Here is an 18,708-nt window from a genome sequence, read left to right on the forward strand (position 1 = left end):
CTGACCATCCTCTTTTGAAGCATGATCAAAAGTTTGGGTCTCAAATATATTTTCAGAATAAGAATAAATCACATCAACCTGAAAATAGAAAAACTATCACTTTAAGTAGGACCTCTTCAGGGAACATGCTCTCATCCTCATCCACATTGCTGGTCCCTAATTAATGGACTTGCATTGTTCCATTTACTAGTCTGATTTATTGGACCAGGTACTTCTCTGAATTCCAGTTTCCTTACCTGTACACTGAGAATGTTACGAACACTTACTGCTTGGGATTCAAGTGAGAATCCAGTAAGAAGATGTGTAAGTAATTACTGCACAAATGTCTAAGGTTTCTGTAATAGTTATTACTTCTCTGAGAAATAGAACACTGAACTATCCATCTTAAGAGGTATACTTCATTCCCACTAAGACTAATAAAAGAAACTTAAATTTCTCTTCTCTTCTTGGTTTCCTCTATCTCTGGAATAAAATTACCCATTATGAGAGAACTACTGGGGTTGTTTGGATATTTTTTAAGTTACTGTTTAGTTCAAATTATTAGTATTAAAATGACAGTTACAAATTTCTAGGTATCATAGCCTATACTGGTACCTACTCTAAGATTTGAAAGAAAAAAAAAAAACACAAAATAATTTTAAGAGCAGGAATGTCATAGAAAACAATTTTAAATATAACCCCCACACACACCAATTCTCTGTAACTATTGCTTAAATTATCAGAATTATCTATTGACACATTCTAATTATAAAAAAAAATTGCTTCAGATTTTCAGAGATTTTCAAGCGTGAGTCATTTGAAACTCTATCATTCCGCTGAAATAAACATGTTGATCAACATGTTCTGGATCTTGCCACAGAGGGTAGCATCCATATCCTACACATATAGTGGGTTTATCTATCCTTATGTATGTTATACCTCACAATAAAAAATGTATTTAAAAGGAGTCAATAAAAGAATAAGGTAGCCAAAACCGGTTTGGCTCAGTGGATAGAGCGTCAGCCTGCGGACTGAAAGGTCCCAGGTTCGATTCCGGTCAAGGGCATGTAACTTGGTTGCGGGCACATCCCCAGTGGGAGGTGTGCAAGAGGCAGCTGATCGATGTTTCTCTCTCATCGATGTTTCTGACTATCTATCCCTCTTCCTTCCTCTCTGTAGAAAATCAATAAAATATATATTTTTTTTTTAAAAAAAAAGAATAAGGTAGAACTATGAGAATAGAGTCCTGTTGATTTTTTTTTCATCCAAGCTCAAATAATTTTGTCAAGTTGCTGCCAAATTGTCCAACACTTAACATTGTCTAAATATCTTACGGATTGGTGGCTGTTCATTTACACTTGAGTAAGATTATAAAAAACTATAGCTGGGAAGCCAAAAAAGTTACAGGACACTTCACCAGAAAGGAATGCTGGGCTTAACAACTGCCCGCAGAGGCACTCACCATGGCTGTGCTTGCTGTGCTATTCGCGTGGACAGATTAATTTTCAGAAATTCTTAATGTGATAAGCAGAGAATAACCCCAATTTCAATAGAATGGCTTACTTCTGTTCGAGTATGTGGCTACCTTTTAAACCATAATTGCCATATAAATACAGCAATTGGCTCTCCTTTGTATGTTTACATTAATAATACGTCCTAAGCCTGACACAGGGACATATGGCTGACTCTGTGGGTTACCTACTCAAGAACCAACCTCCTTCAATTTTGTTCTGACACTGGGCACCCATGGGCATTATGGGCCAGGATGCTGGTTGATCAGTCTAAGCCTCTCAGAGTAATCTCGTTTCCTTGTTACTGTACTGTCTAGATTATGTCATAGGTTTCTGTAGTTACCCTGGGAAGACTTCTTTTGGAGGTTTTACTCACTCTTAAAAAGATATAAGAGCCCAGGATTTGGGGAAACTGGAACCCTCATACATTATGAGTGGAACCCTCAAAATTGGAAAACAGTTTGGCAGTTTCTTAAAAAGTTTTAATTTACCATACAATACAGCAATTTGTCTCCTACATATCTACCTCAGAGAAATGAAAATACATGTCCATGCAAAAAGTTATGCAAAAATATTCACAACAGCATTATTCAATGATAGCTTAGAAATGGAAACAACCCACATGTCTGTCATCTGGTGAACAGAAAAGCAAAACGTAACACATCCATGCAATGGAACACTACTCAGGGAATAAAAGCAACAAGCTACTGATTCATGCTACTACATGGATGAGCAGAAACTTTATAGTGAGAAAGAAGCCAGACAAAAACACCCACTCCTTGCACAATTCCATTTATGTATGAAAAAGTCCAGGGAAAACAACTCTATAGAGAGAGAAAGTACACTAGTGGTTGCCTGAGACCAGTGGGTGAGAACAGAAAGTAACTGCAAATGGGCACCAGAGATATTTTTGGGGTGAAAGAAAGTTCTAAAAGTGGTGAAGGTTGCACAACTCTGTACATTTACCCAAAGAAATCATTGAACAGAGTACATTTAAAAGAAGAAAAAAACATATGTATATAAACATATGGCAAAGATTCAACCCTTTCTATCTTCCTATCCTTGGTTCCCAAGTGGAGACACGATGCTTAAAGCTGCAGCTCAAGACCAGAAGGAGAAAATCAGCTAACAAAGAACCATGACATTGCTGAGCCGCTAAATTAGCCAGTCCTGGAATAGTCCAAGTCCAAGTTTCTTTAATGTGAAGCCGAAGAACAAAATAAAATAAAAGTCCTTACTTACTAAGCCACTTGGTTAAGAATTCTCTTACTTAATGCCAAAAGGTCCTGATTGACATAGACTAGAAATAGCCACCAGAGTTTCTTCAGTGGGTGTACAATCCACGTGCACATATACTTTTAAAGGAAGAATAGCATTTTGAAAATATACCTGCTATAGATTGAATGTTTGTATGCCCCCCAAATTCATCAAAATTCATATGTTGAAAACTTATTTTCAATATGGTGGCATTTGGAGGTGGGACCTTTGGGCAGTGGGTAGGTCACAAGAGTGGCACCCTCTTGAGTGAGATTAGTGCCCTTATAGAAGAGACCACAGAGAGCTCCCTTGCCCCTTCCACCGTGTGAGGGCACTGCAAGAAGACAGCTGTTTATGGACCAGAAAGCAGGCCCTCACCAGATACTAAATCTGCCGGCACTCAGCCTCCAGCACCATCAGAAGTAAATTTTTGTTGTTTCTAAGCCACCCAGCCTATGCTACTTGTTTACGGCAGCCTGCACTAAGATAGTGTGCTTATGATGACGTACATATGTTCAGGCATCTCTAACACGCTGTGTATATATAACTACCTTATATGACATGATGGACACTGTGTGTAACTATCTTATGTGACATGAGAGACCTTTAAGATGACACCTAGTAGTTTTATTGAAACCGTATTTCAATCCAACCTTGAACTAGCATCGCTCTGGCCTATCTTTCATCCACTCTCCTTAAAGTTCAACATGAATCATACGGCTTAGGCATCCCAAATGCATTCCAGTTTTCATCCCATGTTTCATCCCTCCACGTTTTTGCACATTATATTTCCCAAGCCTCGACTTTGGCCACCTGTTAAAACGCATCTTTTAAATTTTTTTGGAGTCTCCCCTGACTCCAAAAGGTAATCACTCCCTTCCCTGATATAATCCTATGCTTTGTACACACCGCTATTATCACCTCTATCCCATTATATTGGAATTGGTTTTATTATTGCTATCCCTCCTGTCGTGAATGACAAAGGGTTTAAAGTTAAAAGAGCTCTACTTCCTATTTGGGTGACTTTGGACAAATCACTTTACTTCTGAGTCTTAATTTCTTCTTCTATAAGATAAACAAAGACACTATCATCCCACCTCTCTTAGACTCTATGATAACATATGGGAAAGCATTTTAACAATTAGAAAGTTATGTAAAGGATCACACAAATTAGGGAAAAGATATAATCTTTCATCATCTATCAAAAGTACTCTAGCCAAGCCCTAGCTGGTTTGGCTCAGTGGATAGAGTGTTGGCCTGCGGACTAAAAGGTCCCAGGTTCGATCCCGGTGAGGGGCATGTACCTTGGTTGTGGGCACACCCCAGTAGGAGGTGTGCAGGAGGCAGCTGATCGATGTTTCTAACTCTCTATCCCTCTCCCTTCCTCTCTGTAAAAAAATCAATAAAATATATATTTTTTTAAAAAGTATTCTAGCCAAGACTACCAATGGGCATTGATCTCCCATATGCTTAAAACCAAAGATCTTTCTTAATCGTCATCTGGCTCAATCTATCAGCAGCACTTGACACAGATGATCTTTCTTCCTCCTGGAGACACTTTCTTCACTGGGCCTCGACTTCCCACTACTCTTTACTTGCCCTTTCTCATCTTCCCACTTCTAAACCTTGAGGGCCCCAAGGCTTAGTATCTAGACCTCCTGTCTTTATACTCATTCCCTTAGTGATCTCATCCAGGCTCATGGCTTTAAAGAGCATTTAATTTCTTCCAACTCACAAATTCGAATCTCTAGATTTCTTCCCTAAAAACCAGACTTGTATATTAACCTGTCTAGATGCTTAAAATGTATCTTAATATGAATGTGTCCAAACTGACCTCTGGTCTCTTGCACCCTAAACCCCCATTTCATCTCAGTTAATGGGCATTCGGTCTGTTCAGGTGCTCGGACCCAAAGTCTCGAAATCATACTTGACTCTTCTTCTTTCTTTCATAATTCCTATCCACTTCATCAGAAAATCCTCCAGCCAAAGTATCTTCAGAATTCAACCCCTTCTCACTACCTCCGTGCTACTTTTACCCTCATCCAAGTAGCCATCACCTCTCACTTGATACCTGAAATAGCTCCCTAAATGATCTCCCTGTTTCTGCCCTTGTCCACTCTGATTATCTCAATCCACCAGCCAGAACCACCATGCTACAACACGACTTACATCAGAACAATCACTGTTTAAACCTTCAATGGAATCCCCTGTACCTGAGTGAAAAATCTAAAGTCCTCACAATGGCCTTTAAGGATCCATGTGATCTGCTCACAATATTTCCATTTCCTCTATGACCACATCTCCTACCACCATCCCTTTTGCTCATTCCACTCCAGCCAATGTGCCCTCCCTGCTTTTCCAGTGATTTACCAGGCAGGTGCCATGCCTCTGCCTGAATGCTCTTCTACCCAGTATCCAGTAGCTCATTCATTCACTTCTCTCATGGCATTCCTGAAGTGTCACCTTCTCCATGAAGTCATTGCTGGCCATCCCACTGAAAATTGCAGCCCCTGCCCTCGCACTCCCTATCTTCCTTTCCTGCTTTATTTTATTCAATAGTAGTTGCTGCCTTTAAACATATATTTTATTGTCACTAATAAAAGCTCCAAGAGTGCAGGGATTTTCAGTTCTTATGTATCCTCAGTGCTTAGAACAATGCCCAGCACATAGAAGCCACTAAATAAATATTATTTAAAAAAAGAATAAGAAAAAAGTGATTAAACGGAGTTGGTTTCATAGTTTCATGATATATGTGTCTAAACAATAATAAGCAGAACTACCATCAAAGTACTTAGAAATGATTGGAATTTAAAAATCACCAAATTTGAGGATATGAAGAAGAAATCAATGTGAATTTGGGAACACCTATTACACCTAAACAAACTCATAGCAAATAATTAAGTAGAAACGGTACTCAAAATATAACAAAATATTCAGGTGATCACCTCCTAGACTTAATATAAAGTTCAAAAACAAATAAGCGCTTTTCTTATTTACTTATTAAATGCTTAGTATGTATGTATTGTATTCATCATTTTTAGATAGCACATATGAATGTTTAGATTTGCTTCCTATGTAAATTAAGTGCAAATACTTTGGTAGATTGTTCTGATTTCAGTAATTCAAATTAATCCACATCACTGAGCAGTTTTAAATAACCAAGACTGTAAAATTTGGTATTTAGAGTGAAGCTATTAAGCATATTTGGTTATAATTTAAGAATTAACATCATATATAAAAATATAAAGGAATTTATCACTTTAAAATCTATAATTACAAATTATTATATTAGTAGGTGCTATACTAATAACATAATCTTCTGATTAAAATAGATGTGGTCCACAAACAAAGTTTTGGATACATGTTGGGGAAAAATATTTTCTCATTTAAATATTAATTGATTTCATATTTTTCTTCTTAACATTTCTAGGCAACTATCCGCTGGTAGATTACAAATGAGAAGAAGCAATACCTTAACATTCCCATCAGAAATTTCCTAAGGGTAATGAATATAATTTTCATCAAACTAAATAATCACTCAGAGAAGACAATGTATCTTGCTAAATTACAAATCTTAAAAATGAAAACCCAGGACTTAAACTTCATTTCACGATGATATGCTAGTCTTCTAAGTGTTCTTTATACTAACTGTGAGTTTTCTATTTAAATAAAGACCATTCTATAAAAACTAATATCAGAAAATATTCAATAGTTTTTCATTTCCTCATCAAGAAACCACTGAACCATCACTTTATACGATAGCTGAAAAGTGAATAACAAAAATTTTAAAACTATATCTAAACCTATTCATCATGAATAACATTGAAAATAGAGGAATTGGGTAAATCCATTCTAGAAACTTGCTATTATCTCAATTTACAGAAATTTCTATAAGGAAACAGAAGGACCAAAAATCTCTAGATGACCTTCAGCAACATGCTTACACTTGAACTATGTTATATGATCTCAACACAGCCAGCCAGAACCACCATGGTACAACACTAATTACATCAGAGCAATCATTGTTTAAACCCCCCAATGGAATCTCCTATCCCTGAGTGAAAAATCCAAAGTCCTCACAATGGCCTTTAAGGATCCATGTGATCTGCTCACCATATTCCCACTTCCTCTATGACCACATGTCCTACCACATGCTTACACTTAATAAATGTTTGTCAAAGTGAATTAATCTACACTTAACCGAATAACAGACTTGAACAGAACCTATTTTCAGAGAAAAACATTTAAATATGTGAAAAATTCTATCTAAATTGACTTTGAATATTTCAGTGCATATTTTTGGTTAATGTGGCTTGAAATCTGTAAGGCAGTCAACAAAGAAAGTTGGGAGTACCAAAATGTCACTAATTCACTCCAAAAGGCAATGATCGTACCTTTTATTATATGATTAGAGATACCTAGCAGAGCCTCTGTTAAGTTTTTTCTAACATATATGCTTTTAAAAATGAGGTAAGCGTTATGATCCCCATTTACAAGTCAGGAGACTGAGACCCAAGGAAGCCAAGTAACCTGGCAAATGGATCATGGTAAGCAGTTGCCTTGGCTGGGATTCAAATTCAGGTCTTTTTATCCCAAAGTCTATTTCTAAACCTCTGAGCCCAACACTGGGTGGCCATTAGAACAAATTCAAACATACTCACTTTAGACATTTGTAGGCAAAACACTTGAGGAGAAATAATACTGCACTCTCTACCTCAAAAAAAATATTCCAGCTGATAAACTTCTGTTGAAAACATTTGAAGAATTCTGACATTTCCATACAGCACACTTTACCAAAAGTATACTTTACAGAAAATGTAAAACTTATTTCCTCAACTAATATTCCGAGTTATGAATTCACACAAAATAATTATTAACACACATGAAATTATCCACCTCAGTAACTCTATTGTTCAATAACTTTAAAAGAAACTTCACAAGAGAGGATGCACCTTAATTACAGGAGTAATGAGCAAATCATACAATCTTAAAGGTAAAATATTTCTTAAAGTTTATTTTCCTTAATCTTCATTTTATAGTTGATAAGTTAAAGTCCAAGAAGATTAAGTAGCTTGCCCAAGTTTATACAACTAAAAAGAAATCCTAATAGTTTTTTACTTGTAACAGGGTAAAAGTATTTCTAATTCTTAATTGTCTTCTTTTACCAGACCTGAACATTTGTTAAAGTAATATATTAATGATAGTTGCCATCTATACCATTTAAAACTTCCTTTAAATTGAGTCATTTTGAAAATCAAATCTTACAACTTAAATCATTTCTAAGTAATGTATTTTAAACAAAAGAAAACTCTCACTTTCCATGGTAAACAAGGAAAGTTAAACAAGGAAAGTAAATACTGCATCGAGACACTTATATTACCAACAGTATTTATGTGAACTTTTAATTGCTTTCTCATAGAGATAGACAAAAATGAATTGTAAGACTTAGAAGTGGGACTAGAAGACTCTTAATGAATGTTATAAAAACTTGATGTATTCCATTAAGGCTAAACATACTCACAGGCTCTTTGTTATTACACTGTCAAGTTTTCATTCCTTGAGAACTTGTACTCAATATTGATTCCCAGTTATTAGGAATTCATTTATTTCTGGTTAGTTTTGGATTTTGTTTACCAAAATGAAATGTCGAAAGTGAAAAAAAAATAATAATGCAAACCCCAAAAGTTCTGCTAATGTAGAAACATCACTACCATATTTAAAGACAAAACCAATCATAAACAAAATAAGACATTTGCATATTGGACCCATCATTGTTACATAACTTTCCTTAGTGACAACATAATCCACACTCATTTGCATGCTAATGGTGAAGAGCACATTGTAAAACTGATAAAATGTCATCAAAAGTACTCAAATCCTCATTCCAAATGAAAAGGAACCTACCAAAACCAGTTCAAAACCAGGAAATCTGAAGTCATAAATCACTGTGATCAGGCAAAACTCAAAATAACTAGACAAGGCTCTAATGGCATTAGCACCAGCCCCAAAATAAAGCACTTGTGGGGTATTTAAAAAAAAAAGTACCTTTCAGGTGGAGAATTCCCATTGATCACGCTGTAGTAATCCACATAGGGAAGGCATCCTAGAAATTCCAACATTTTAACTTTTAAGTAACTCCAAACAAAGAAGTGTGATAACTTTTCCTCCAACAGTGGCGTGACGTTGTATTGGTACTTCCATAATGTTCACTGATAGAAAGATCCCGAAAGAGCAATGCACTGCATGATGCTTTCTAGATGCTGATATTAATAATTACACCTGTACAATTAAAGTTAATTAATATTAGCTTCCAGGTCATTCAACACACTCAATTTCTTTAAAAATGTAACCGTACAATTATATTTCAGTCTTTGACATGAAAATTCAAAACTACGTAGTTCTGGCACTTGAATCCTTTCTGGATGCAAGTTTTAAATAATGGGTACTTCTCTACAAAAGCATGACTTTAAGAAGTTAAAATAGACTCAGTTTGGATGTTTCATTTGTCATGTCAAAGTGTAAAGGTGGGTAAGTCCAAGGCTGCGAGGAAAGCTCTGGTTCTAGGGTGGGGACAGGAGAGGAAAGTGGAGCTGGTGATAAATTACCTTGGTATTTGGAATGATCGCATTAAACATACCTGAAGATAATGACCTAAATTTGCATTGTCGGATTCAAGAAGCCTGTTCCACACATTCCTAATATTTAAACACATCCTACAAGCTAAACCATACTACATTTGCCCACTTTCAACAAACTCCCAACTGCTGTCCCTGAATGTTTTTCTATTTACCAAGTGACAGGACCAATAAACAACTTTTGTGGTGAAGTGAGAAAGCGCTGAAAGAAATTTTATATAAAGTGGAGATGTTTACTGGCTGCAGAGTGGTTGCTTCATCTGAGCAAGAACCAACCTAGAAACACTGCAAAGGGAGGCTACTTGGAAACAAAGTTACTGAGTCTCCCTTTGCCTATAAACACGGAGGAGATTGCGCTGTCTCTGCCCCCGCAGGAGCAGCCACAGCCATCCCTCTTTGGGGCGGGCGTGGCAGATAGAAACAAAAGGTTAAAACACAAAAGGCGGGCGGAGGGCAGGGTCTGAGGATCTTCCAGGGCTCACGTTCTACTTTCTGTTCAAACACATTGAAATAGAGGGGGTTGAAGGAGGGGGTAAAGTGAGAGGGGTGGTGATGGGTCCTAAGGACAGCATAGGTTATTCTGGGTGGGTGGTGAAACTCAGGGGCGCAGGGGATGGCCAATTCTAACTAGTGGTCCAGGCCCCATCCCTCCATCCCTGCATCTCTGACAGTCTGGAACCTGTGGCTTCTCCCACCTACCCCAGCCCCAAATAAATCTTCCAGAACTCTTACCTGTTTGCTCTAACCGCTGGACCACAAACACAAGAGTCCACACCCCTCCAACCCAAATCTTTTCTGCATTCTATTGTTGCAGCTTTGGCATTGTGCGTTAGATCTCCTGGCGCTCCGCAGACAGTTAAGTTATAAAACGGTGAGGAAAGGACCCCCCCCACACACACACCCCAGCTCCATATCTTTTTCTTTTGTATGACAAAGTCTGGGCGAGGTGTGGGTGAGACTGGACAGACCCCATCCATTTCTCCCGTGTGCGCGCAACTGGGGGAAGGCGAGGCAATGCCCCCTTGATTGATATGCCCTTCCTCCCACCCCCCAGCTCCTCATAGAAAGAGGCACTTGGGGTAAATGCCTGCTTGGCTTTTGCCTATTAAAAATGAACAAATAAAACCATCTCTGCAAGTTCGTTAAAGAACAAAAGAGAAGGGTGCGCGGAAAGGAGGCACAACTTTCCAGCCAAACTTCGTCACTGGACGACTCCTCTGTCTTCCAAGGGCGGGGAGCTGGGCGCATTAAAGAGAAGAGAGGTAAACAAGACAACAGTCTTCCACTCACCTTCCTCCCACTTGGTCACAATTTTCAGAGACGTTCCCCTGTTGCAGTCCGAGAGGCGCGCGGACACTTTCGTGTGGCCTGACAGCGCATAAAGTCGTGGCGGCAAAGTTGTGAGAGGGAGATACCCGGGCGTCCGGGGCGAGGGGAGGAGAGTTCATCAGAGTTCCCCCCTTTGTTCCCAGTCCCGAAGCAGACAAAGAGGCGGCGAGCGGCGGCAGGTTCTCCCTCTCACCCCTTCTTCCTCTCCCCTCCCCTCCCTCCCTCCTTCCCTCCCTCCCCGCCCCCTCCCTCCCCGCATCTCCCGCCCAGCTCTCGAACCTCCGAGACGCTGGGGCCGCGCAGTCCCCAGCTCCACGCCATTCGACCCGACCCAATCCTTTCACCACCTCGCTCCAACTTTCCCCAGAGATGCCGGTCCTGGTCCCCTCCCTCCATACCGCCTCCTCCCGAACCCGCTCAAGTCTGCGTAGGGGAATCTCCAAAATCATTGTTTCCGGGAGATGCGCCTCTTTGTTCGCACTTTCCCTGCCAATCAACGTGAACAATCCACTTTGGCATCGAGTTTCCGTCAGTTTTTCATCATCCCAATAGACAAAATGCGAAGGCAGAGGGTCAACCCCAGAAGATACAGGCGGTTTACACAATCAGAGGTGTGGCGCACCCCAGGCTCTCCATCCTTTTTCTTCCACCCGCATTCACCCTTCCACCCAACACACCAAAACAACCCAGAGGGGTTCCAGGTTTGGAACACACTCCTCCCCCGCGCACCCCACCACGCAGTCCCCTGGGAGAGCCCACTAATCCTCAGGACAAAGCCCAGCTCCAGAGTACCTGTTGCTGCTGGCGCTGCGCAGCTCGGTCCAGGGATTGGAGAGCGGATCCCCACCTGGACGTCGAGCCCACCTCTCAGACTCAGATTTGCCTGAACTTCGATCCGCGACGGCAAGGCTCTGGATGCCCCACGTTCCTTCTGCCCTGGAGCCAAGCGCTCCTCTCCTGCTTCCTTCCCTACGCCATTGCCTAGTCCTCGCCCCAAAGATCTGACTCTGGGTCCCTGGCCGCCTCCCATCCGGTACCCCTGGCGCGGCCCAGCCGAGCATCCCCTCTTTCCGTCCCCTCCCTCAGCGCCAAGTAAATCAGGTGTCTGGACCAGGGACAGCTACAGACCCTTCCTCAGGTCCTTTACCAGTCGTCCCCCGAACTTCAGAATTGGGGACCCCACCCTCACCTCCCCCCATCTTTAGACCCTCATCCCGAGTGCGGCCCACAGCACTGGCTCTCTGAGTGACTCAGAGCAGCGCTAATAGTTCTTATAAGTACATCTCACTAGAATTGAAAAGGAAGAAAGCTGAGAGGTAGGGAAAATAGGAAAGAATGGGGGCCCGAGTGGGGAAACAGTTTGTAGGGCAAAGGAAAAACCCAACTTCCCAAAGCAAATACCCACCCTCCAGGAGGTACCTCAGAGCGCACCTTCGCTTAAACCCTCTTTCTCATCCTAGACGTGGGATCTTTGTGGGATGGTGAAGTTTGGGGGTAATGGGTTGGGGTAGAGGAAGGAGGCTTGGGGCCTTGGGAGCAGTGCCGGGGTAGGGGTGGGAGTGGGGGAGATGCCTGAAGGAGGAGGTGGGGAGGAAGCAAAGACCCCCTGCTGGGTCCGGAATGTCGCGGCTGGCGATCCCCTCTCTCGCCTGGCGACTCCTGGCCAGGTCTGTCCCCCAGTGCAGAACAAAGAAGCCGCGAGGAAGGCTTCTGTCCTCGCCTCCGGCGATAGCCCCAGCCCTGAGCTCCGCTTCCAAGAGCCCACTCCTCGCTCAGAAACTTTGCAACCAACTTCTCCCGGAGTGAGCGCGCGGGGCGCGGGGCACAGAAGGAGAAACGGGGACTACCGCACCCCGAGACCAGAGATGCCCGCTAGCTCGTCCTCCAGCCAGTCCGCCGGGCGACCCCTGGTGCAGGGGTAGGGTGCCACGCGCTTTCCCCGCTCCCCTAGAAGAACGAAACGAGTTTCTTTAGTTTGGCCGAGCGCAGCGCTGGGCAGTGAGGTCGGAAGAAATAGGCGGCAAACAGAAGCGGGTGAGGGGAAGGATCGGGACAGCGATTCGGACCTGGGTGTCAGGCTCCGTGCAGCAGCGAGCGCGCGTGGGAGCCGCGCCCGTCGGGCCGGGTTCCTGCGCGCGCGTCCCGCCCTCCCATCCCGGCGAGCAGCCGCCAGGCCTCCGAGTCAGGACTCCGTGCCCGCCCGGCCCGCCTCCGTGTGCTTGAGCCTTCTCAGCTGCGGGGCCCAGGCACCTGCGCCCCTCTTCCTGGAGCCCTGGGTCTCCTAGGCAGCTACTCACCTATTGGAAGCCCAGAAGCCTCATCTTAGGTTAGGGATCTTGAACGCACCACACCAACCACAAAGACAAAACAGCCCCCACCCACTCTTGTCTGGCACATTTTCCTCCTTGTTTAATTATGACTTCCAGAATTCTCTTTTGAGGAGAACTGTACCCTCCCCCAAACAAAACCTTACTTTCCCCTATCCTCAGGGATCTGCTTTCTACACAATTTTATTCTGTTGCCTCTGGAAAATACTCGAGTTTAGGGTAAATCAACCAAGAGTCGCTAACTTCTAAATACTCAATACTCCACTTCCTGATTGAATCTTAAAACATTATCAAACCTTTGACACTATCTATTGCTTGTTTCTCTTTTCTCAGGGAATGAGGAGTAGGCCCATCTGTTAGGTGAAAAGTCCAAGTGGCTTGAAGAAGGCTTTCTCCCTGCTTCCTGAAACACACCTGCCAGCTGCCTGAGGCATCTCCCTTTCCCAGCCTGCTTGTGAACAAAGTCACTTCTCCCAGGAACCTTGGTCCTTATCTGGTCAGAGCTCCCCCACCTCCACTCTTGGGCCACTCTGTGTATGACGTACCCACTGCTACTTTTTAAAAAGATGGCATCTTTTCTCAGATGCCAGCACATTTTAAATATTTCTTAAAAAGTTAACATCTAGGCTCAACGATGGGTGTGTCAGAGAAAATAGGCTTAGAAACCCAAGTATCAGCAATGACAATGTTGGAGCCTCACTTGGGGCTCCACCCTCTGTCATTCCTACCCACAGACCAATGGCATCTTAAGGCAAGTCTCTCCCCTCTCTGCTTCTCTGTTCAAGGGCTTCTTCTGGCTGCCAGACCCCACTTTACCAGTTCAGGGGTGCCAGGTAGTTTCCCGCTTCAAGGAATCAAGGAGGGGAGTGGGTTTAAAATTCCCCTAGCCCAGCTGCGTTGGCTCAGTGGTTGAGTGTCGACCTATGAACCAGGAGGTCATGGTTCAATTCCCCGTCAAGGCATATGCCCGGGTTGCAGGCTTGATCCCCAGTGTGGGGTGTGCAGGAGGCAGCCTACCAATGATTTTCTCTCATCATTGCTGTTTCTATCTCTCTTTCCTCCCTTCCTCTCTGAAATCAATAAAATAATAATAATAATAATAATAATAATAATAATAATAATAATAATAAATAAAAATAAAATAAAATCTCCCCAGCTTCCCCACCTATAGGTAGGACTATACAGGCAAAGCTCATTATATTGCACTTCACAGCTCCTGCATTTATTTTTACAAAGTAAAGGCAAGACCCTCCACCAGCAAAATGGTTAAGATGCACTTTACTGTGTTGGTCTGGAACTGAACCTACAATAAAGCAAGTATGCTTGTATTAAGTTGTATTCTACATGGTATCCCAGAGGTCCCCAACTTAGAGTCTCGGTTGCCTGCAGCAGTAACCTTCTCTTTAAGGAACTTCATGTTGGTCTCTTCCTTACCTGTCTCACTCTCCTTCCGGTGCTTTGTGGGATCACACCCTGATCAGACTACAGTACTTGCCCTGCATTCCTGGTCTCACGATCAGCTTCTGGGGAAACTCAACCTGAAACCTCTCATATATGTGCTTTCTAAAGGGAGGAATCTGTTCTATTTGGAGAAAGCAGTTATGAGGTCAGATTTTTCCCTAGAAAAGATGTTATTTCTGTAATGAAGAAAGTTTCAGTTATCTAGTTCATTCTCTATGAAATCGTTTAAAATTAGATATTTTACTGAATAAAGTATATTAGCAACAATATGTTGAGTTGTATCTCATGTGTGACATTTTTGTACACAAATTCATAATGAAAGTTCCTTAGGTCCAATGCCAGCAAACAGCAGTGAAACTGCAAATATGACTAGAATTACCTAAAATGAGTTAGAAGTAACATAATGGGCTTTGATTGAGCCTCCAATGAGAATGGAAGAGGATGATAAACAACACATCCCATACAAAGCCTTAGTGTGACCTTGTCAATACTATTTCCAGTGAGACATCCTATAGTGCTCTTCACCAAACTTTTCACAGTGTAAATTGACCTGGTATTGCAACACGTTTTTATATACAACTAGTGGCCCGGTGCATGAAATTCGTGCATGGGGGGGACGGTGTCCCTCAGCCCGGCCTGCATGCTCTCCAATCTGGGACCCCTCGGGGGGATGTCCAACTGCTGTTTAGGTCCTAACCACTCTGCCTGCCAACCTGATCACTCCCAACTGCCCTCCCCTCCTGGTCTGATCACCCCTAACCACCTCTGCCTCAGCCCCACCACCCTGGCTTTGTCCGGAAGGTCTCTCGGAAGATCTCCCGATCTAATTAGCATATTACCCTTTTATTAGTATAGATATGAAATTATATATTAAATTTTATTCTCCTTAGTCACCATTGTGAATAAGTCATCAAGTGTTCACATGATTATAAGCCTCTAATGCCACCCCCTAGCTCTAGAACTTTCCCTGTCTTAGGCTGCTTCCACTGATGTTTTTCTTAAGATCTCGCTCTGGTAGTCATCATGTTGTTCACCAAATATTTGTTGTTCTCCCTCTGGATATGTGGTTGGAATTCAATTTCCTACTCCCTTTGAATCAGATGTGGCCATGTGATTCATTCTGGCCAATGAAATGTGAGCAGAAATTATATGTTTCTTCCATGTGGCAGCTTTAAGAGCCAGTGTGTGATTTCATGTGCTCCCTTTCCATCTGCTACACTGCTGGATAGGGTTGCTGGTTTAGTCGGGTACCAGAGTGAGCCCCCCAGCCAAACCTCAGTGGTCAGTGCGAACAAAAAATAACCCTTTGTTGTCATAACCCACTGAGATTTTAGGGTTGTTTATAATCACAGCCTAATCTGCTAGTTCTCACTTGTTCAGATACTCTCAGTCATTTATCTTTCCATGGTTATAGCTCTGGTTTCCTTATGGGTTTTATATCTTGGAAAGTATATGCAGTAGCTCACATGAAGTTCCCACTGTATTTTTTAGCTGGACCTCAAGTTTAATGGTACTGTGCCGGGTAAATTGTTTTCTTTACAAAAGATTAGTTTGTTTTCTTATTCTAGAAGAAGAAGAAGAGGAGAAAGAGGAGGGGGTGGGGAGGAGGAGGGAGAGGAAGAAGGGGAGGAAGGAGAAGAAGAAGAAGCCTACCAACAGATTATTAAGAAGGGGTAGTATTTTGTGGAGTCTGATATACTTCATATTTACATCTGCATCTGCCATAGAAAGAGTTAACTCTTCCTAGTCTTTATCGTTTGGCTTACCAACTTTCAGAGCCTCTTCAATAAACATCTTAAGTTCAGTAAGTCTTTATCATACTACTTTTTTTTAATTACAATTGACATCCGATATTATTTTATATTAGTTTCAGGTGTACAGCATAGTGGTTAGACAATCATATACTTTACAAACTGTTCCCCCTGATATTTCTGGTACTCGCCTGGCGCCATACATAGTTGAAAGGTTAACATAGTTATTACAATATTTTTTAATTTTTTTTATTTATTGATTTTAGAGAGAGGAAGGGAAAGAGAAACATTGAGAGAGAGAAACATCAATGTATTGTTTCACTTATTCTCAAGCAATCATTGCTTGCTTTTTGTATGTGTCCTGACTAGAGATTGAAGCTGAAACCTTGGTGTACAGGATGATGCTCTAACCAAGTGAGCTACCTGGCCAGGGCGAATATTATTGACTATATTCCCTATGCTGCACTTTACATCCTCATGACTATTTTGTATCTACCAATTTATACTCCTTAATCCTTCACCTTTTTACATCCAGCCCACAATCCCCTCAAACCGCCCCCCCCCCCCCCAATTCATCAGTTTTTTCTCTTATCTATGAGTTTGTTTCTGTTTTGTTTGGTTGGGGGCGTTTTTATTCTTCAGATTCCACATATAAGTGAAATCATATGATATTTGTCTTTCTCTGACTTATTTCACTTAGCATCCATGTTGTCACAAATGGTAAGATTTCATTCTATTTTAGGGTCGAGTAATATTCCATTGTATATACGTACCACATCTTCTTTATCCAATTGTCTCTTTCTTTTTTAATTTAATAAATCTTTATTGTTCAGATTACTACAATTGTTCCTCTTTTTTCCCCCATAACTCCCCTCACCAGTTCCCACCCCACCCTCTGTGCTTACCTCCCTCCATTGTCCTCATCCATAGGTGTACGATTTTTGTCCAGTCTCTTCCCGCACCCCCCACACCCCTTTCCCCCCAAGAATTGTCAGTCCACTCCCTTTCTATGCCCCTGATTCTATTATATTCACCACTTTATTCTGTTCATCAGATTTTTTATTCACTTGATTTTTAGATTCACTTGTTGATAAATATGTATTTGTTGTTCATAATTTTTATCTTTACCTTTTTCTTCTTCCTTCTCTTCTTAAAGAATACCCTTCAGCATTTCATATAATACTAGTTTGGTGGTGATGAACTACTTTAGTTTTTTCTTATCTGTGAAGCTCTTTATCTGACCTTCAATTCTGAATAATAGCTTTACTGGGTAATCTTGGTTGTAGGTTCTTGCTATTCATCACTTTGAATATTTCTTGCCACTCCCGTCTGGCCTGCATAGTTTCTATTGAGAAATCAGCTGACAGTCATATGGGTGCTCCCTTGTAGGTAACTAACTGTTTTTCTCTTGCTGCTTTTAATATTCTCTCTTTGTCTTTTGCTCTTGGCATTTTAATTATGATATGTCTTAGTGTGGTCCTCTTCAGATTCCTTTTGTTTGGGGTTCCCTGCACTTCTTGGACTTATAAGTCTATTTCTTTCACCAGGTGGGGGAAGTTTTCAGTCATTATTTCTTCAAATAGGTTTTCAGTATCTTGCTCTCTCTCTTCTTCCGGCACCCCCATAATTTGGATGTTGGTTCACTTGAGGTTGTCCCAGAGGCGCCTTACACTATCTTCAAATTTTTTGATTCTTTTTTCTTTTTGCTTTTCCAGTTGAGTGTTTTTTGCTTCTTTGTATTTCAAATCTTTGACTTGATTCTTGCAATCCTCTAGTCTGCTGTTAGGTCTGTGTATAATATTTTTTTATTTCAGTCAGTGTATGCTTAATTTCTAGTTGGTCCTTTTTCATATCCTTGAGGGTCTCACTAAATTTATCGGCCTTTTCTAGAAAATTCTTGAAAAACCTTATAACCATGGTTTTGAACTCTATATCCAGTCATTTGCTTTCCTCCATTTCTTTCATTTGTGATCTGTTTCTTTGTCTCCGCATTTTGGCTGCTTCCCTGAGTTGATAGAGTGGCTTTGTGTGCTAGGTGTCCTATAGGGCACAGTGGCTCAGCCTCCCCAGTTACCTGAGGTGGACACTCTTGGTGCACCCCTTTGTGGGCTGTGTGCACAGTCTTGTTGTAGTTAAGCCTTGATTGTTGTTGGTATCACTGGGAAGAATTGACCTCCAGGCCAATTGGTTGTGAGGATCAGCTGCGTCTCCGCTGGGAGAACTTCTGTGCTGGAGACACCCTTATGGGAGAAGACTTGCAAAAGCCTCTGTGTTCAGCTTGGATGGGGCGGAGTCTCAGGGCGGAGCAGACAGCCTTGGCTTCCTGTCAGCCCTGCCCTATGAGGCCCATGGGTCACAATGTCCCGTGGTAATCGCTGCAAGCACCTCTGAGGAAAAGCCACCCTTGAGTTCTGCCCGCTGCCAGACAGTCCAGTTTCTCCCCGAATGAGTCTGGGTC

General features: G+C 41.8%; 1 protein-coding gene across 3 annotated transcripts in view; it reads right to left on the minus strand.

Annotated features, from left to right (window-relative positions):
* The window catches only part of LOC308241863 (uncharacterized protein), a 305,025-nt gene extending 294,222 nt beyond the window's left edge, over positions 1-10,803 (minus strand). For 2 of the 3 annotated variants that reach the window (XM_080655523.1, XM_080655524.1), the window contains exon 1: positions 8,793-8,963. In XM_080655523.1, coding sequence (XP_080511649.1) covers positions 8,793-8,866 — 74 coding nt within the window. In that variant the 5' untranslated portion in view covers positions 8,867-8,963. Of the gene's footprint in view, positions 1-8,792; positions 9,027-10,672 lie in introns of those variants that run through there. The other variant, XM_080655525.1, reaches the window with a different exon arrangement.
* Between the last annotated feature and the right edge of the window lie 7,905 nt (positions 10,804-18,708).

This window comes from Plecotus auritus (genome assembly GCF_963455305.1).
Source record: "Plecotus auritus genome assembly, chromosome: 2".
NCBI lineage: Eukaryota > Metazoa > Chordata > Mammalia > Chiroptera > Vespertilionidae > Plecotus > Plecotus auritus.